This window comes from Chironomus tepperi, unplaced genomic scaffold (genome assembly GCF_022539635.2).
Source record: "Chironomus tepperi strain 1889 unplaced genomic scaffold, CSIRO-AGI_Ctep_v1 contig_376, whole genome shotgun sequence".
Lineage (NCBI taxonomy): Eukaryota > Metazoa > Arthropoda > Insecta > Diptera > Chironomidae > Chironomus > Chironomus tepperi.
This window is the reverse complement of record NW_027226498.1, coordinates 1,036,348-1,057,449: the sequence shown is the minus strand read 5'-3', so window position 1 is coordinate 1,057,449 and position 21,102 is coordinate 1,036,348. Positions and strand designations below refer to the sequence as shown.

The following is a 21,102-nucleotide window of genomic DNA, read 5'->3' as shown; positions in this document are numbered from 1 at the left end:
AATATATCAAAGATGCATGAATCCAGGATCAGTGTGACAGTATTGATGCGCTCATTCTTCTCAATCAACTTATTAAGCGTAGTCACATGTGGCTATTTCAATTTTACCATTTGAATCTTTAAGTTCAGCTAATATAAAAGTCAGAGGTCGAAGTTTACTCGAATTTTAAATGAAAAAGTCGACTCGACTCCATACAAAATCCGAGTCGACTTCGAGTTGTGACGAAAATTCAGTTAAACAAGTCATAATTTTGTTATAATTTCAATAACTTTTTATTTATTATGATCTTTAACAAATTTTATAAGAAGTTTTGATTTAGGTATTATTTAATAGCTATTTAGAAATTTTTAAAATCTAATAAAATTTAATAAATTTATACAGAAGCAGATTATCATCAAATCTCCTATTTGTAAGGGAATTTTAATATTGATTCCAAATTCTAATGGTCGTTATCTATGAAAACCTGCTTCTTTCTCATTTTTAATATTGAAATTGGAAATAACAACTTCATTTTTAATAAACATTAACTAAAAAAACTAGGTACTATTAATTTATCTGTCCAGTAATTTAAAAAACTTTCATCATTCTATATTGCCAAATCATTAAACTGATTAAAATTCAAATGCTTGAAGATTTTAATAGACATCTCTAAAATTTTACCTCTTCTAATTTCTCTAGCAATGATATTTTTTTTTTTAATTTACTTTAATTTGTTAGATTTTTTTATTAAAGTGATAAGAATTTTTAGCAATTAAATTTCTATGAATTTAAAATTGAGTATCTTTTATTTCTTATTACTTAATTTTATTTTCGATTTAAACATTATCTTAAAGCTTCAATTCACTTTATATACCAACAAAATTGTGAAAATTCCTTCAACTGATAGTCATGTGTTTCATATTTTTTTATGTAATTTTTTCAGACTTATTTGACATTTGAACTTAGTTTTGAAATTAAATATATGTAATTAATCGGTGGTGGTTGTATTCTTGTTGGCTATAAATGTGAATTGTTACTTCTTAATAATTTAAAAATTTGTAATATAAAAAAAGCTTTTAAAGCATTGTTTCTATATATAATTTTATGGAAAATGGAAAAACTCTGTTCAATAATGTAGCAGATTTCCTTTACAAATAATGATTTAAGGATGGATTCCAAATTTACTTTTAGGCGGATCTTGAAGTCAACTTGAACTTTGTATGGAGTCGAGTCGACTTCCAGCTCTGCTTCAAGGTAAACAGGAGCTATTATTTAAACCAGTGGTGGGCAACCTTGCTGGTAGCCTCGATGGCATATTTTTTTCGACACACTAATGTACCGCGGCACACGGGTTGTCCACCACTGACTTAGAAGGATAAATAAGCTACAAGAAACCTTTTGTAAACAAATTAGTACTTTGTCAAAAGACTAAATTTGTGTAAGATCTGAATCAGCTACATCTCAAACATGTCTGTCCATTCCTCATATTTTTGCTATTTATCTCTTCTATTATTATATAATAGGTTTGTTATTTCATTTTACTATTTTATAGCATTTAATAATAATAATAATATTATTAGTTAATAAATTGTGATCTTGTCATCGTTGTTTTATGTTAGAATCGTCTTTTAATCAATTAATGCATATCTTGATATATTATATTATTTTTTTTTATTGTATATGTTTTCAAATTTATCAAACTCGTGCATGTCTTTTTTTGAAATTTTGAAAAATAATAAAAACTTTTGTGATTAATTGCGGCGGTCTATTTAATTCAGAATTAATACATCAGATGCTTAAAGAATAATGTTGTGTACTGTATCACAAAGAATCATTGAATTATCCGCATTAGTAATCATGTTTTCATATTTTGTCTAAAATCGAATCTAATTGTTAATGTTACCCGTTCAAAATGTTCTTTATATACTTATGAAACAATAATGCGTAAACATGAATTTTTCTCAAGAAAAACTCTCGATGTATATTTTTCATTTATCATATTATCTTTTGTGTTCATTGCTCTACAAGCGTTTGAATAATTTTATCCATTAAATTCCGTATTTTTTTTTTACTTAATTTTTGTTTGAACAAATTTTCCGAAAATTCAACATATAAAAACTTTATTTATGCGATTAAAAAAATAGTTAATTATACTAGAACAAGCTTTGAAATCGTGATAAACATCAAAAAATCATTGCAATCATATTCGTCATTTTTCATATTCATATTTTTCAACATGTTTTTTTTTTGGTCATTTTAAGCTTATTGAATTAATCATGAAGAATTTCCTTTTTACAGCCAGATATACAATAACAACATAATAATGCATATATACATGATGTATAATACACATGATTTCGTTTTGAAATTAAATTTCAAGGCATATCATCATTTGTGTTAACACAAATTGAAAAATATATTTGTGCATTTCTCAAATTATGTAAGCAATAACGGAATTCAGGTGCAAATTTATTATTAACCTTTATACCGTTTCTATTGAATGGTCAAAATTAGTTTTATCACAATTCGTTTTAGAAACTATGAATTGAAAAGAGATTATAATGCATACTTAATCTTGCTTCCACACTATATTCATTAGTTATCAGATCATGACGATAATACTTGGAAGGATCTATGCATCAGCATCTCTTTTTACATAACCAATTGAAATAGCTAATTGAATGAAAATTAGCAAAAGCTAAATCCAAATGTCTCCAATAGCAAACTAAATGAATATACAATTTTGTTTTTACTTAATATGGAGATTTTGAAGATACTACTAATTTCTTGGTCTGAATCAAATACATACTTTTGAATAATTTCTCATTAATGTTTATAAACACATAAAGTATTTATGATAATAATTTTTAAAATTCTTGATTATAATTTCTTACGATTTTGTTTGATATAATCTTAAATAATATATTTGCTCTGAGAGGAAATCCACATTTAATATCCATTTATTTTTAGAAAAATTTAAATTAAAGGACTGTAACTATACTCCTGTTATAAATAACAAACCTACTGAAACAAACATAAATTAACTCATAAGGAACTTTGAAATAAAGAGGAGGGCGAAGTAGCCCTAACGGCACCGTGACAACTGATCTGCGGTTATAAATGTGATCCGTCTCACTGTACCGAACGGGTTCATAAAATTATTCAAACCATGTTTATCTAATTAAGAGTTGCAATCTGAGTAAACGGAAAATTACATCTATAACAGATCATCGTTTGACAGAACCTGTGTCAAGTACCTGCCATCGCGATTCTTGTCTTCATTTTTAAAATTTTCTTAGTACAAATTTAAGGCATAAAAATAAAATTGGCTCAAATAGCTTCGATGTGTTCATAAGAACAATGTCGATATTAAATATGCATTTCCTCGAATATTAAGTTTTCGAGCAACTAACTTTATATTAATATAAATTATTTTAATGATATGTAGCATACTATTAATTTATATAATCAAAACTTTAATTATCTACAATCGCTGTCATGATAAATTAATTAATTGTGATTTCTCATCATCATTCGCTGTGACTTCGTGTCTTGAAATTAATTCTTTGGAAAAATGTTAAAGGTATTTAAAATTCAAGTATTAAGTTTTACCAATTTCTATATTCAATCTTATTGATACAGAAGGAAAAAACTCACGAAGTTTAATTACAGATAAATACGGAAACTTGTTTAAACCATTATAATCTGTGATTTTTTACGGTTCTTTTTCCAAAACATTTATTGACAAAATTAATGTACAGTAATGCTCATTTATTTTAAAAAAATAGTTTTATCTATCTTATATATTCTTTATCGCAAGATTCTTGATTTCATCATCATTAAAATAGTATATTTATATATATGTGTGTTTTATTACGCAATAAGAACTTAAAATGTTTCTTTAGAGAATTAAAAATTTAAGATACATTCGTTTCTGATTAAAGCGTGCATTGTTTTATTTTACATAACTTGACATTTTTCTTTACCTCCACTACTTCCCTCTCCAGAAGAACCTGCGCTTCCATTCTGTTCCTTTTTCTTTGATTTGCCTTTCTTTTTATTGCTTTTACTATCTGTCAGTGACACATTTCGATTCTTTTCCATATTCAACAGTTCCTAGAATGAAATGATCATGAATATGATAAATTTGGATATAAAATTACATTTATTTTTAATCATTACCTGAAATAATTCAGTAACATTATGATTTGTTTTCGCTGATGTTTCCATAAATTGTACACCCCACTCTGCAGCCTGTGCTGTTCCTTCCGCATGAGTTACTTCTCTTAGTTCTGCCGGCTCATCAATTTTATTGCCAACTGTGAATTATTATTATTTTCAATTAATACAGATGGACATTATTAAGACCAAATAACTGAATCATACCAAGCATCACAGGTATAGAGCTAAGCTCTTCAGCTTTAATTTCCTTAATAAGCTGCCATATAGGTCGTATTTCTTCTAAACTCTGTCGCGAACATACTGAGTATACTAATATGAAAGCATGTCCTTTTGTAATTGATAATCGTTGCATAGCGGGGAACTGATGGCTGCCCGTTGTATCAGTAACCTTAAAAATATATAAATTGATTTCAATTAAGGAAATTATATTTTTGTATGGAGAAAGTCTCCATATTGTATACTTACTTGAAGTGTGCAAATATTCTTATTGCATGTTATCACCTAAATGAAAAACATAAAAAAAAAACTTATAGAATCTGACAAACTATCTAGCAAAATGCATAGTTATGGAAGCAAATGTAAAATCTCAATATGGATATTAGTTTGAACATGAAAATCCATTTTTAACAACAAATTTCTGATTCGCAGTATGTTGCTCTTGAAGGAAATAACATTTGCCCTTGATAACTCCTGCATTATTTATGCTTGCAAAATAACTTTTTGGCACAAGAAATCAAAAGTTTTCAACTCACTTGTCTGTATGTGTCTTCAATGGTAGGAATGTAATTGGTTGGGAATGTTCCCTTTATGAATCTCAAAACTGAAAAAGAAGCGGATTTTAAATTATTAGTTACATATATTTTTTGTAATATAGCCTAGATTTCAATTTCTGCAAATTACAAATAAATTAAATGGATTTAAAAGCATAGATGAAAATTTTAAAGATTTTCATCGATATTGCTATATTTTAGTCATGATATTGTGCACTATATACGTGCATATATAGTCAAATATATTGGTTTATATGTGGGCGGTTTGCAGAATGGACAATTTATTTTTTTGATCATATTTACCCAGACTTGATTTTCCAACTCCTCCTGAACCAAACGTCACGACTCGATAGTCATTACTTTGTTCCGGCATGGCTGATTATGAATTGGTATTAATGATATTTTAAATCAAATTCTTTAAACTTCTTTTCGAAAATTTTTCTTTCACCAAACTAATTATTTTCAAGTTAATTGCAACCCGGATTTGAATTTTCGTAACTCTGCTTTAAGATTAACATTAATTCATATAAAATAATGGCTTCTTTCTTCACAATATTAAAAGCTTTTAATTATATCTACATTTTCTTTCGTTTCCATTTATTTTTCTCGTTTTTCAAAATTTCGTGAACAAGAAAATTCAAGAAATAACGATTAAACTTAATAATCACATTAAAATACAACAATTAAACTGTAACTTGTTGTATAAACGACATTTTAATCAACAGTTTTGCTTGAATGACTCAAGTCAAGTTCTTTAAAAAACAAAAAATAAATATTTCTTTCCTTTTACTTATTTTCACGTATCTTTTACTTTATTCTTTTTTCATTTTCATTACAAAGGGGTGGAAAATGGAAAAATATTTTTCCCTGGAAGTTTTGGAAACATCATGTCAAATGTATTGGAAATAGCCATTTATTTTTAGGGTTTCCTTATCTTTGAATTGAAAACAAAATTCTATTTTTTTCTGTAAGTATTAAGTTTAATTTTCTAGGCAAAATAGCAAAGTATTGAGACTTATTTTTAGTTACAGTTGATTATGACAATATTATTAATCCTTACTATTATTTAATTCAAGAATTATACAATGAATAAGGCTTACATTTAAACAAAAAAATATTGACATGAAAATGCGGCAAACTACGTAAAACAAGTGGGAGGTTCTATTATCTATTCAAATAAAGCTTTAACTGATTTACTGATCCATCAGTATGTACATTATTTCATATTGTATTTCTTTACTACTTATTTTTCTTGAATGTTAATAAGAAATTCTTAGTTTATTTTTGTCTTCTTCCGCATAAAAATTTCTAAAGGAACATGAAAGGATTTACTTTTCTTGTTTTAATCCCACTCATTTTGCCGATACGGCATTCTAGAAAAATGTACAATTTCTTCTTTATCTTGTTCGTTTAGCTTTCTTTACAATTGTTTTTTAATATTTTTTGCAACATGTATGTAGATCTAGGTACACAAAAAGACATGGACATGCAGATAAAATAGTAAAATTTCCAATATTTTGTTCTACAATAAGATTCATCCATCAAACTTCTTTCTTTAAATCACGTTCTTGTTGTTTTAACTATCAATTGTAATTACATTCAAGAAAGTTGTTGTTGCAAAAGTGCTTAGTATTTAGTCAGTCAGTTTTGTTGCTAATTTTGATTTATTTTCCGGTCCAAAAAATCCTATTGATTTTTGTCATTATAAAATTCTCGGGGATTCATGAAAATAGACACGTAGTAGTGTTTTGGAATGAATTTTCAGCTGCATCGAGATTAGACAGCGACCTTGTGAATATCATCAATGCATTTTGTGAATATAGTTCAAATGCAGACTGTAACCTTAGTTAATCGAAGTTATATGTTAATTTTATATGCTACAGAATAATGGTCAGAAGGAAGTTCTTAAGTGTTAAATATTTTAACAGAAAAAAATTAGTTTTGAATAAAATATGTAAATTTTTTTGACCTGGCGATGCTACCACATAGGAAATGTAAACTGTCTTTCTTCATATTAGACTTTAATAAAAAGTCTAACTGTTGGTGTAGTTTAATTATGTCATTACCATGAAATTAATAATTTACAGATTGAGGCACGCGCTCAAATTTGAGGAAATCCTGAAAAAATAAATGCAATAAAAGAAGTAGATTTTTTTTCTTCCCATTTAATGAATTCTATTTCGCTCCATTTTTTTTTTTCATAATTTTTTTCAATGTTGAAGGTTAAAATTTTACAAAATCATGATGGTTTTCATAAACAAACCAAGAACATTTATGAATTTTGCATGCATTTTTCCAATTCTTCTAAACTCATCATCTGTCCTACATTTAAAGACGGGAGCAATTTTCCGGCTGAAGCATCTGCTAATAATTCTGGCGAAAACCATTTAGCCAATTGATTACTTGTTGGAGATAAGCATCCTCCATTATTCAAGATGTTACGATTATCCACTGTAATTAAAGATTTAATTTTTTTAATAAATATATTAATCGGGAAATAAAGAACATACATAAATCTTCATTTTTATCGGAACGTCCTTGAATCATTGATTGAAAGTTCATAGGTTGTTGCTGTTGTTGTTGTTGTTGATATTGAGAACGAAATTGTGACTGAGCTTGTGCTCGTTGCTGTTGTTGAGCCATAAATTGTGACAATACTGGATTGTTATCCATTTGTTGTTTCTTCATTTGCATCATCTGCTGTTGTTGCTGCTGTTGTAAAAATTGTGCCTTTTGAATTTGATTCAATTTCTGCATTTGTTGTTGCTGCTGTTGCTGTTGTTGGAAATCAAAGTTTATGGAATTCGATGACATAACTTGACCAGCTTGATTCATATTGTTTTGTTGATTTCCAGCGGCAGTTTGTTGTGCTAATGATTTTACAATTGGACGTCCTAATAATTAATAATTAAGTAAATTTTCGACCCCAATTTTTTCATGATTTACTAACCTGGTGGCTTATTGATTCCCCCCATTTGCTGTGATTCCCATCCAAATGCTTCATTTTGAATCTTCATTCTATCAACTTGAGCCATATTATTCATAAATGGTTGTGGCATTTGATTACGAATTGAATGTTGTTGTTGCATATTTGTAACTTGCTTTTTCTTATCGTCAATACAAGCAACGTTGGATGTTGACTTTCCTGAATCAGATTCCTTTTCTGCAGTCATTTTTCTCAATACAGATGTTGGTGTGAAAATGCTTGGTGATGGAGCATGCTGACGCTGAATTTGGGATTGATTTATTACTGAAATCATCTTTTTATTCGGGGAGGAGTCATTTGGATTTTTTAATGATTCCTCTTGTTGTGATGGTGCAATTGTAGTAATTACGCTATTCTGTTGATCATTGGATGCATCAACAGAAGATGAAGGTGATATTTCATGCTGGCTCTTTTTTGCAATTTCCTGCTTTTCTTGCTCTTGTCGTTTTCGGAAATTTTCACGTTGTTCTTCCAATTTCTTACGAATTAGTGCATTTTGCATAATTGACTGTGTATGATATTGAAGCTCACGAGGACTTGGAATTCTTTGAGGCATTCCTATCAAGTAGAATATTTAATTAAAATGTGTAAGAATTCATCAATAGGTTCATTAGTGATAAATTTCAAGGGAATTTAAATATTTCCAGCAAATTAGTGAAGACAAATACCTGGCACATGAAGTGTCAAATTATTCGATGGTAAAACAGCTGGACCCATTGAAAATCCTTGAAAGCGTGCAAAAAATTTTAACACGTATTCATCTTTGAACCGAATTTTAAGGAAATTATAAAAAAGAAGAACCTACCTGAAGCTGGTAATGGTGATAGACGCAACTGTTTATTTGCAGCAACGGCTGCTTGATGCTGAAATAATAAATGTGGTTCAATTGGAGGAACTGGAGAAAGCGGAGAAGTTTGTGGCGGAATCGGAATCGGCGCTGTGAGAGTGCTTGCTTTCATTTGATGTTGCATTAATTGATGTAATTGAGATGCATTTTGATTGGTGGGAATTGGTCCACTCTGTGAATACAAATTTGGGTTCGGACCAATTGTCTGTTTTGGAAACATTCCAGAATTTCCATTATTGCTATTTGTATTAAATACATTCAATGCACACGTTATTATATCCCTCTCAATTGGAGTTAAACCAGGAGCTGTCAAACGTTGCCACAAAGTATATTGTGATAATTCTCCTGATGTCAATTCTAAAATACAATGAAAAAAAATTATTAATAAAATTTAAAAAATAGTAAGTAAATGACTGTTAAATTACCTTGGACAAGAGCTTGAACCTCGGGTCTCTTCATAATTTCAGGCAACGGAATTTTCTGTTGTGGCTGAGGTGGTTGTTGCTGTAAAAATTTCAAGTCCACGTTGCCGGAAAATTGCTGTTGCATCATTCCTGAATTAATTGGATTAATGAGTTTTTGAGAATTAACGGGCGGAACTTTCCCAGCCATTGGAAAGGATTTTTGATATTGATTCATGACATCGGGATTATTTTGAAATCCTTTATTTATCAACTGCTGCAACATGTTTTGATTACTTGGTGCTGACACAATTGGATTCGAAATCTTATCGTTCTCGTTAGTAATTTGCGATAAAAGTTTCTTAAAAGCATTTATGTCATCTTGATTTTGTTGATGATGATTTAATGGTTGATGCTGTCTCTGTTGTGGCATTAAATTCGGAATTAATTGTTGCTGGAAGAAGTTTTGAAGAACTTTCTTTTCATTCTCATTACTTTTACGGTCTTTGTCTTCATTATGATGCCTTAATTTAGCCTCTAGCTCTTCAACGCTATGAACTTGTCCAGAATTTGGCGACAATGCTGATGATGATGACGAAGAAGTTACTGTTGGCTGTTGATGTTTAAGCATATTCATTAATAGATCATTTCTTTGATTTTCCATTTCATGTGCCTTCATCATATTAAAGATCGAATTACTTTCCACTTTGTCAATTGGCTGAAAAAATTTGTCAGTTTCATGTGTAAACATTGAGAGATTTACATGCTTATTGTTGATAATATTGTTGCTGTTGTTATTTTGTGTATCAGGAATCTGTTCATCCTTCGTTTCATCCTTGTTTACTGTGAACCATTTACTGAAACGGGAAGATTCACGTTCGTCGGGCATATTATTATCATCGAGCAATTGATTAATATTCAAATCATTAAAAATATCATCCAAATGATTTGTTATGTCCAAATCGTTAGGAAGCTTTTTGAGATCATTTCGTAACATCAGATCATTTGCATTAACTTCAGTCAATTTTTTGTTGTCATTTTTATCATTTTCTGAGTTATTATTTGCTTCATCTGATGGCATTTTCTTCTCACTATCTTCGTTGTGACTAATATCATTTGATTTACTACTTTTAATTTCATTTTTGACATCTTCTTCAACTTTTTTTCTTGAATTTCGATGATCAGCAGCAGTTATGACTCGACTTGAATTATCAAGAATATTTTTGTTGGAAATTAATCCAAGTGAGTTTTCTTGCTCATACTTGTTGTTGTAAGCCTTCTTCAAAAACCGAATACTATTTCCATTGCTTGCATTTGCTCCTGTTGTCTTATAAATGATTCTAGACGAGCTTCCATCATCATTATTCTTATATTTGTTATAATAATATCTATTACTGGTGTTGTATCCATCATTACCACTGTTATTATCATACTTTCCATCTTGATAACGTTTCTGATATGATAAATTCGACGACGAGGAGGAATTGGAATGAAACGATAGAGGTGAGATGGACTCTTCTCCACGATTAGGCATTTGATTGAGTGCAAATTTTGGCATCATATTTGCAATCAGCATTTTTGGGGGTGGCTTCATATGGATCATACATGCTAAATCCATATTCTTGCATGCTGGCCTCTGTTGTGACAGTTTCGAACTTCTCAATGCGAAAAGTGTCGCAGTTGAGTAACGAATGATATGAACTGGTGGACCTGTTCTTTGTTGTGGAATGTCATTTGATGTTTCATCTAGTCATAATCAAGTAACGGCCACAAAAATAAAATACATGGAAATAATAATAAACAAACAGTGAATTATTAGATAAATGACATTGCATAATCAATTATTGATTTAGTTGTTTCTCACAGGAAAAGATTATAAGCTTACCTTCCAGATTCTCACCATCCATTTTCTTGGATTCATCCATAGAAACTCCTTCTATGGTAGACATTTTATGATGACTTATGCTTTTCACCAAATCTTGTCAATTTACAATGATACGTAAAACGAATAAATAATGTGACAACAAAAAAATTATAAATGAAAATAGCACTGAACACCGAACAAAAAATTGAAGTAGAAAAAATTTCGAAAAATTCCCTTCTTTAGACTTTTCTCTATCGTTATCACAGTTCAAAAAGGAAAAAGTTTACTTTTTATGTGTTGCAGAAAATCTCAATTAAAAAATGATGTAAATAAAGATAAAAGACTTGAAGAAAAATCAATCGATTTTTTTTTTAAATTATCCTTCTATGAAGCTAGTTAGTTAGGTATATAGAATTTATCTTGTAGAACATACACTGAAAGTAAAGAAAATTAAAATAAAAAATTAATTTATTAGCCTTGAACAAAATTAAATTAATTAATAAAATAAAACGAAAAATATTTTCTCCAAAATAAATACAGATATGATTTTAACAATCAGTTTAAATTATTAAAAAAGCAGCAAAAGAAAATGTTTAAAATTTTGCGTCATCAATTTGAGTTTTTTTTTTCTCTTTCTATTGCAAAAATGAAAGTTCGCCATTACTTAATCCATTCATTATTACTTTCTTACCTTAGAACCTATTCTAAACACTTTAAGACTTTTCCTGTTTTAGTCGTTTTGCAAGGAGTAAAATGTATAAATTTACATAGAATTGAAAAGATTTTTCACAAATTTGCAGTTATTTTTCTTATTTTAATATCTCGAAAAAACACCTAGGATTTTTTCAATGAACTATTTTAATATTTCTGACTATATACATTGAAAAACACTAAACTAGTAATATATTTGGAATAGTTAATCAATTGAATAACTAGTGTTTAGCTTCAATTACTGTTTGAAACTCTAATAGATGTATTATTAAAATAATAAAAACTTAATTTGATATATTTCTTAATGCTAAAATGTCTGAATTACATTCGAAAATCATGTCACTCATATTTAAGACGGGCACTTCCATAAAATAATCTTATTCAGCACTTCTTACCTCCACGAAATGTTTCTTGCTTTTAATTTTTATTATCACTTGATGGTACAATGACTAAATATATCATATCGTTTCTTCCTTTTGTAATGTCTAAAAGTTTATATAAGTTTAGGTTTCCTTTGTTTGTAAACTTCTGCTTGTTTTAATTGATACTAACACATTCTCACAAATTCATTAGGTTGAATTAAAATCACGTTTATACAATAAAAATACCGAAATTTGCATTGCAATGATTATCCTTCAATTATAAAATAATTTAAATAACTTAGTTGACATATATAAAGGTTTAAATGCATTAACAAAGCTAAAATGCACAATAAAAACTTAAATTAATGGAAATGATATAATTTTATACTGCTGAAAATTATATTAGTGTTGGTAGAAAATTTCAAAAAAGTAGTCGTTAAAAAGATACTACAGATAAGTTGTATTTGTGGAATCAGCCAAAATATTAAGCAAGTATTCAGCGTCTCATACGTGGTGTAAAAATATTGTTTAAATAAGTTTTTCTGCATTAAATAAAATATCTAACATCAAAATGGTAAGAAAACTATTGCTAAAAGTCAGGATATATAATAAAAGTATTATAATTTCTACTAAAATGAACGAATTTAAGAAAAAAATGAATTGACCGGAAAAATGTCATGATTGTTTAGTGAATAACAAAGTTTTAGCGGATCCTTAATAAAATAATATTTAATATGAATTATATTCATTTCAGATTTCTGATGTCCAGCTGGCTATTTTTTCCAACATCATTGGTGTGATTCTCTTTCTGTTGGTAGTCGGATACCATTATATTTCCGTAAATTCAAAGTAAGCAAAACATTTGATTCATCTGTCATCCTCAAAGTCTTAATTATGATTCTTTTTCTATCATTTCCTTTCAGACCATTGTCCGCCAAAGCAAAATAATGTATTTCCTGAATATTATGATAAGAATTTTTGTGTTAATTCCTTATGATTAAAATGTACACCTATTCATGCAATTTAAGTTTATTACAATAAACATATTTACGACACTTTTTTAAAGAATTAAATTGTAATAAAATGTGCTTATATGTATTAATTGATTCTATGCATTAGACATTATTAATGTCACATTAATAAAATAACAAATTGCAGTCATTTTTAATATAAAATAAAATAATTGACACGACATCTATAATCTATTAAAATTCATTAATTCAACTTTTACTTCATAGATGTCGCTAACTGTTCTAGTTATTCTAGGGATCAGATATAAAGATATTTAAACATAAGTAAGTGACAATCATTTGAATGACATGGATGAAATTTTATGCTACCTATATTTTAAATAATTTTTAGCAGGTACATACTTTTATTTGCTTCCATAAACATTTCTCTCCGTTTTCTCTGTATTGTATGTATTCTCTCTCTTCAATGCGCAACAATTCAATATCATTTTCCAAAGCTTTTGATGTAAACAAAATTTTCTCATTTTCGTTCTTTACTTACTAGTGATACTTTGTTATAATGTTTTTACTCTATATTAAATAAAATTTACTTAATTAAAAAAATGGATAAAACAGGAGGAATCAAATGAAAAGTGTCTGAATTTCATAAACGTAAGATTTTTTGTTTTGTTTTGCAAATAAGCAGTCACTGATATTAGATAAGAATTAAAACCCATCGTTGAAATTAATCAATGGAATTAGGTACTTTACTAATAAAAGATAATTAATTCCCAGAAGTGTAGTTTGTTTATTAAAAGAGTGAGTCTAACAGTAAAAAAGGCAATAAACTGCTTTCTATTTTTAAATAATTGATATTTTTTTGACCTCTTGACTTAAAACCATCGAAAACTCTTGGTGAATAATTTCTTAATCTACAAAATTTAATTCCTTTATTTTGTTTTCTGCTCTGTAATAACAAGCAGAACGGACGTTGGCATAGAAAAATGCGAATAAAGAAAAGACAAAAGTATAAAAATGCATAATGTAATTATTGATTGACGTGTAAATTGTAAAGAGCTATCAAATGAAAGTAGAAAACTGCACTGTCGGAAATAGGATGCATTGTGCATGGAAAATAATATTTTCATTGCATCACACATAACATTATCTTTCAGTTGTTTGTAGTGATTCATGCTACCAAGCAAAAAAGTACCATCCGTTTCCATCATACATGTGAAAAGGAACTTTAGATGTATTCCGCTTCATCTATCCCGTAAAGATTTAAAAGTTCTCATAACATTTTTAATAGGTCAGACTTTAGTAAAAAATGAAGTTTGATCGGAATTTCATAGAATTTTTGAAATTCTGGTAAATGTAATTTAATTAAAATTACTTCATCACTTATTAATTATTAAATGAGATGTTTATTAATCTGAGTTCAAAAATCGACTGAGCTTTTATATAAAAAGGGGTTTCAACTAAGTAGTATAATAAATATTATTCAAATTTCAAATGAACGTTACAAGAATCATCATCCAAAAAAGTTTGTGCATATCAAAAAATATATAGAGGAAATAAGGTTTCTGGAGAACATTAATTCTTTCAAAGGTTAACAACTGTAGTTACAAGTGAGCATAAAAAAATCAATAAATTTCTCCCTCATTCACTGGATATGTATCTATTTATTTCAAAAAGATTCCATTCCTTGAACCTTGTTTTATTGTTAGCTTAATAAATAATTTCGTTAACCTCCTTGATTTCATGTCTTCCAAACATTGAAATTAAAGAAACATAAAATAAACTTGATTTTTATTTGATTTAGCTACATTTAATATTATTTAAAGGTATTTCCATTTCGTGAACAATAATAATTTACATGATACGGAAGGATGCCTTAATTTCCTAGAATACTCCTACAAATTTATGCCAAAATGTATCGTGAAATCAATAAAATGCTAAATAAATTTAATATACGGCATTGCTCAGTGATTGAATTTTTTTTTATCATTGAATGAAATAACAACTTGGGGACAAAAGGGTGGAAAGCAGCACGCATTAAGATAAAAATGCGATGAATAGAAGTAAAATATGAATACCTACCTATACAAATTATTTTCTCTTTAATATTCTATTCTTTTTTCTGTCCCAAAGTAAAAGAATGACTAATCAGAAATAAAAAATTCTTTAGTTGACTTCTGAATGTGATATTCATAAACTTTATAGCTTGCTCATTACCAAAGTCTATGTCTTTTGTTGTAAATTTCTTTTTATTTTGTGTACAACTTGTGATCGAATATTTCTATCAAAAGTTTTTGCACAAACACACAGCGTCGTTCATTTGTGAAAGTTCACTAGAACAGAAATCTTACAAGTTAAGGAATTGAATTTTTTTCAAGTTCATTTTACATAATGGAAGCTTTATATGTCAATGGGAAATCTTTACAATTTAAAGAAAGAAAATTTGAAAAAAATGGACCTGATTTTGAAAGTTTTTTTAAATTTCAAAAGAAAATCTTTGTTCCGTTCAAAAGTGAAGAGGTGTCAAGTTCTGCAAGGGTGTCAAGTCACAACGCAAAAATGATAAGACGCAATTTAACTGATACTGTTGAGCACGTGACTCATAGAAGAAAAGTTTTGAAACGACCGAAGAGATTTAAAAATTATTACACGGATCGAGAACCACTCTCCATATCATGCTTTGAGTTTCCAAGGTTTGTCAGTGGGAATGATACTCGTTCACAAAAGATATCTTAAAAAATGAGGTTTAAAGACTTCCCTAAATGTTAGACATCATGTGGACATATTTCAATGTTCTTTATATATATCCATGAAATTTCTTTAATTCAGAAGCTTATTTTGCTGTATGATACAAATGTTTTTAGCGCTTTTGTCAAAAAGGTAGCTTAATAATACATTTTTGTAAAACATTAGAACATTGTTTTAACAATGTTTTTCAATGCTTTTTAATGTTTTTATAGTGTTTATCAAACAAATTTTGAATTTGAAGTAACCGTTAAAAGGTTTACATTATAAACATCTGTTAAATGATGAATTTCATAAATCTTTAGAAGCATTATTTTTCAAGATTTGTGAATTAAAATTCATTTATTTAGTAAACAATTTCTGGTCGCTAAGACAAAAATGCGCCTAAGTGACTCGATAAGAACGAATACTTTTGTAATTTTTTTTAATTCATTGCCTTGTTATATAAACTTTTTGCAATGAATATCACATTTCCCACAAATGTGACTATTTAATAATTTAAAACCACATTTGCTTATTACCCTTATATTTAATAGGCTTGGTGATCAATTATTATTTCGTGGACGGCAAACACTGTGTAAATATTACAACAATAATGAAATAATAAATGATCGATTGATTGAAATAAAATCTGCAGTAACAATAAAAGACTTTGAGAAAATACTCAATAATCAATTTCAAAATAAGCAAGCATATTTTAGAGCTGTCGAGCCATATTATGATACGTCATCAATATTAGCTTCCTCTTTAAAGCCACTTGCAAATGAAACGTGTCTTTGCACAAAAGATTATTATCGGCTTAACTACTATTTTGAAGAAAAAAGGAAGCAACAATGCACATCCCCACTTTTGAGTAAAACGACTTCAAATGCAATTAAAACGTTTACAGTTGGAAATAGTTCAATCGACAATTTCATTTGCTTAGCTTCAGAGTGCTACGATAACTGTATTCAAAACTATTTAAATAATTTAAATGACTGTAATCAGAAGGTTGAAAAAAGTATTAAAGGACAATCATCTACAGAGGATCATACTGCAATTGGGGTTAATGATTCAAAGCCTTCATTATCACTGGAACATTCTTCATACGGATCGGATAAAATAAATGAAAATATATTAACTAATCATCTAAATAAGCTAAATATTAATTTGCATACAAACTGCGACGTTACTCCAACATTTGATACAAGAAATCATTCCAAAAGTACAGGACAATCTATTCCTAAACATCCAAAGTGCAGGTCACAAGCTATGAGCTGTAGTGATACAAACAATAATAATTCAGAAAGCACAAATCATATCAAAGATCCGCCAAAAATAATTTTCAGTGATTTTTCTACAGTCAAACAACCAAAACAGGATACAAGTGATAAAAATTTAAGTGATAATAGAAGTGCGATTGATAGCAAAAATTGTTTAACTATTCCTATTGCAACTTATTGCAGTGAATTAAGACCACCTTAAATAAAATAAACTGTCTTTATTTGTATAAAGTTTGTTTAAAATCTAAGGCTTAAAAAAAGAAGAGCTTAACTTTTTCTTAATATTAAAAAAAAATCTTCCACATGAGATCTTTATTTATAAACTATATACATCTATGTATGTTGTGCCAATATATGCTATAATGTAATTAGAAAAAGTAATAAGAATGATTACAAAAGTCAATGTCGATCAAATTTCTGATGGTACAACAGTAACTAATATTGCAGCCATAAGTTCATTACACTCGGATTCAACCCAAAATTTCTGTGATAAAATGAGTTTTTCTGAATCAATCCAATCGAATCCAAACGAAGAGATAACTAACATTAAAAAGCAATTGACGCTGGATTTAACTCATAACTTTAATTCACCAGAAAAAGAAGATTTATCATGTAAATCCCCAACGTCACCGAAATCAGGTAATCCTTTTTGTATGAAAATTAAATAAAACTTTAATTTATAATACTTTTATAGCTCGTGTATTATCGCATCAATCATCATTAACATCTCAAGTTGAAGTTGCTGATGATAGAAAAGCTCTGCGTGATGCTTTATATCAAGGGATTTTTCATCGGCATCGTAGAACGATATTTGCTATTGGGAGCTTTTTAAGGATGCTAAAGTCACGAAATTCGCAATACAATTCCATAAGAAGCTCAAGTGAAGATGAAAACACACGATAAAGAAATGTGTGATGAATGCAAGATAGGCAGTGCTTCAAGAAAAAGAAAAAAAATGAATTGACTTTAAAGATTCTATCAAATAAGCACTTACAAGAAGTAGATTCTTATTTAAAAATATGTATGTAGAAATCATTAAATGATCAAGCAGTTACAATTTCGTTTGTAAAAGTAGTAAATATTCATAATTGTCGTTTTTGATACAACTATTTATTAGAAAATTTAATTTGAGGAATGACGACTACAGACTGATGGAATCGTAAAAAAAATAAAAAAAGTTTACATCTGAGAATGGTAAAGATTTTAATTTCTGAAAAGACTATGATTAAGTGAGGTGAAACAATTTTGTACCATAAATAATTCATAACATTATGTTATATATAACCGAAAATGATAGTTATTATAGAGCTTAAAGAAGAAAATCGATATAATTTATGGATTGAATGATACATTTAGTTTTTAGAATAATGCAGAACAATAGGGAGCAGTTTCTTGGATACACTATATTTAAGCATTGTATACATTAGCCGAGAAACTAAACCCTAAATGTTTGTAGAAGCCTTTATATCACTCCAAAATTGTTAAAAAATGAATTAAGTTTGAAGATTTTTTCCAAAAATGCGATTTTTTTAAAAGACTTAGGTAATTCTTAAAAATTGACAAACTTAATTTTCAAACAAAATCTGACTCCTTAATACTTTGTGTCCTATTTCTAGGAAATTAAGAGCTTGTCTAGCTAAATGTAAAGAAAAATCCGCCAAGTACCTTCTGATCAATATTAATGTTTTGTATATCATTCTCCCAAAAATCGTTCATTTGATGAATTAAATATTTAGAAAATATGTGTCTATTACTGAGAATACATCATATTTCATAATGGTAGAAATTTCAATACAACTTCTTCAAATTCCACTGTGAATAGATTCCAAGTTTAATTCGACATCTTTTCGAATGACTTAATGATGAGCATTTGCTATTTAATTCAATCTTTAATCATGTGTTAATGTTAATACAGATGAAAAAAATCAGAGATACTCTTTGGGATTCAGTTAGCTACTTAAAAAGTATCAAATCTCTTTGTTCGGAATTTGTTTTTTAATTTAGAAAGTAATCGAAATCTAAACAATATTCTGAATATTAATCTTCATAAACAATAATTAATAAAATCTTGATAAAAACTTTAAAAATTATATTTTCATATCCAAACCATTCCACGGCGTGAAAAATTACTTTTTCGCACTTTTCCTTGTAAAAATTTTCCTTCATTACGAAAATGCTGTCTGATATATTACAAACCTGAACAATGACCATACTCACCTGAATATGCGGGATCCTGCGTATATTCAAACAATATAGGTCATATGCTCAAGTTTGTTATCATACTCGAGAGCATGCTTCTTATCTGTTCCGGAAAATGCCAAAAACCGCAATGAAACTGGATGAGACGTTGCCTAGATATCTTGAGATGTCAATACAAATAGGGTATCTCAAATATTCGGGTGTTTTATCCTAGTCAAAATTGAAGTGTGATCGGTTTCATTACGAGTTAAGGTATTCAATCAATAGGGTAAAGAATATAATTTTTGTGGTAATATAATTTTTGTGGTATTGACATTTTTTTGAAAAATCTATTTTACATTGCTTTTAACATCCAGAAAGGTAAAAAAATTATGAAAGAATGCTATAAAAGTGATATATGTTTAGTTTTTTGAAGCTGTTACTATGCTATAACTAAGTTTTTATGATTCAAAAATTTACCCTAAAAATTCAAGTTTTTACTACAATTTTCAATTAAACATTTTCTTAAGGATTTATCACTGATTCTTTAAGGAAGTGGACTAAAATGATAAAACAAACCATATATTTTCACATTAACTAGTATTAAACAGTTAAAGTTAATTAGTTTAACTAAAAAAACACATTTAAAATATGTAAACATTGAATATAATTTTTGTGGTAAAAAAATCTAATTTTTGTGGTAGGGTAAACAACCTAATTTTTTGTACAACCTATTTTTTTGTACAATACTGAAAATGATTATAAAGCTCTTTATAGCAAAACAAACGAGTGAATTATCATTTAAATGATGTTTTAACAATCCTGGCAAGTTTTCAGGATGTTTAGGGCTGCCAGTTCCTTGAAAACTCAAAAAGAATTTTTCACAATAAAATTTGTCCATTCCACAAAATTTGTAAATTTTTTTCATCTCAATTTTAAGGAAAACCAAAAACTTTTATCAGTATCTTGTAAGGGAAAAAATATAGCTTAATTATACTAGATTCCATATTGTGTCTCACTTATTTGCTAGCAGTTGTCTCAACATAGATATTTTGAAATTTGTAAACCTAAATTTCCAACCTATTTTTTTGTACACAAAAACCTAAATATTTGTACGTTCAAAAATTAAATAACCGTCAAAATTGAATCGACTAAAAATATTAATCATGTTATTTCGTAGGATTTAATGCAAATACAAATCATCAACTTGGTTATTATGATTAGTATTTCATTAAAATGAAGTTTCGAAGCAAATTTGAAATTAAAATCGCACAAATTATTTATTTTGTAACGGTTATTTTTAATTTGAACGTCCAAAAATTTAGGTTTGACGTGTACAAAAAAATAGGATTTGTGTACAAATATTTAGGTTGAGACATAAAACTGTAAATTTTTAATCGTGTGCTGCTTAACAACAAAAAGTATTGCTTAATACTGTAAGTACAATCAAGGAAGTATAGTATAAAGCAAGTTGTCATGGAAAAAGTTTGCTTTAATGAAGAAAACTTTTCATTTGAAATTTAGTAAGTAGAGTTTGTACAAAAAAATAGGTTGTTTACCCTATTTTTTCTAAGAGATTTTTTGGTTGATTTTTCCCTAAGGTTGATGCTCCCCTATCTTATTTAAAATTTAAAAATTCGTTAAATTTTTTTCAAATATTTTTTAGTTAATTTATCATTTTCCACGTACTTTTCAGACTTAAATTGAACTCAAATAAGTTGAATATAAGTCTGATAATAAATTTAGGTAATCTCCTTGAAGTATTAAGCTAGAAATCGTCAATTTATTATTACCACAAAAATTAGATTTTTTTACCACAAAAATTATATTTCATACCACAAAAATTA

The 21,102-nt window shown here is 28.1% G+C and overlaps 3 protein-coding genes across 7 annotated transcripts; 1 reads left to right on the top strand and 2 right to left on the bottom strand.

The window, feature by feature from the left end:
* Positions 1 to 2,889: 2,889 nt before the first annotated feature.
* LOC139095821 (GTP-binding protein Di-Ras2) lies at positions 2,890 to 5,654 on the bottom strand. Its single transcript, XM_070647331.1, has 6 exons — positions 5,235 to 5,654; positions 4,914 to 4,981; positions 4,627 to 4,662; positions 4,366 to 4,549; positions 4,162 to 4,298; positions 2,890 to 4,095 (listed from the first exon to the last, which is right to left on the bottom strand). Exons 1-6 carry the CDS (start codon positions 5,302 to 5,304, stop codon positions 3,940 to 3,942), a joined length of 651 nt encoding a protein of 216 aa, XP_070503432.1. The 5' UTR covers positions 5,305 to 5,654; the 3' UTR covers positions 2,890 to 3,939.
* Positions 5,655 to 7,080: 1,426 nt separating this feature from the next.
* On the bottom strand, positions 7,081 to 11,968 carry LOC139095820 (myb-like protein I). 3 transcript variants are annotated; one of them, XM_070647329.1, is made up of 8 exons: positions 11,721 to 11,968; positions 11,051 to 11,463; positions 9,190 to 10,911; positions 8,723 to 9,121; positions 8,586 to 8,642; positions 7,882 to 8,475; positions 7,442 to 7,801; positions 7,081 to 7,382 (listed from the first exon to the last, which is right to left on the bottom strand). In XM_070647329.1, exons 2-8 carry the CDS (start codon positions 11,112 to 11,114, stop codon positions 7,204 to 7,206), a joined length of 3,375 nt encoding a protein of 1,124 aa, XP_070503430.1. In that variant the 5' UTR covers positions 11,115 to 11,463; positions 11,721 to 11,968; the 3' UTR covers positions 7,081 to 7,203. The 3 variants fall into 3 exon arrangements, with proteins under 3 accessions (XP_070503430.1, XP_070503429.1, XP_070503431.1); XM_070647328.1 differs by having other exon boundaries at positions 7,442 to 7,825; positions 11,721 to 11,963; XM_070647330.1 differs by lacking the exon at positions 8,586 to 8,642 and having other exon boundaries at positions 7,442 to 7,825; positions 11,721 to 11,954.
* A 1,638-nt stretch (positions 11,969 to 13,606) lies between these two features.
* LOC139096231 (uncharacterized) lies at positions 13,607 to 19,668 on the top strand. 3 transcript variants are annotated; one of them, XM_070647931.1, is made up of 3 exons: positions 13,607 to 13,724; positions 16,352 to 17,716; positions 17,772 to 19,668. In XM_070647931.1, the coding sequence occupies exons 2-3, from the start codon at positions 17,464 to 17,466 to the stop codon at positions 17,978 to 17,980; spliced, it is 462 nt and encodes a 153-aa protein (XP_070504032.1). In that variant the 5' UTR covers positions 13,607 to 13,724; positions 16,352 to 17,463; the 3' UTR covers positions 17,981 to 19,668. The 3 variants fall into 3 exon arrangements, with proteins under 3 accessions (XP_070504032.1, XP_070504030.1, XP_070504029.1); XM_070647929.1 differs by lacking the exons at positions 13,607 to 13,724; positions 17,772 to 19,668 and adding exons at positions 14,732 to 15,133; positions 15,584 to 15,763 and having other exon boundaries at positions 16,352 to 17,463; XM_070647928.1 differs by lacking the exons at positions 13,607 to 13,724; positions 17,772 to 19,668 and adding an exon at positions 14,732 to 15,763 and having other exon boundaries at positions 16,352 to 17,463.
* Positions 19,669 to 21,102: the final 1,434 nt, after the last annotated feature.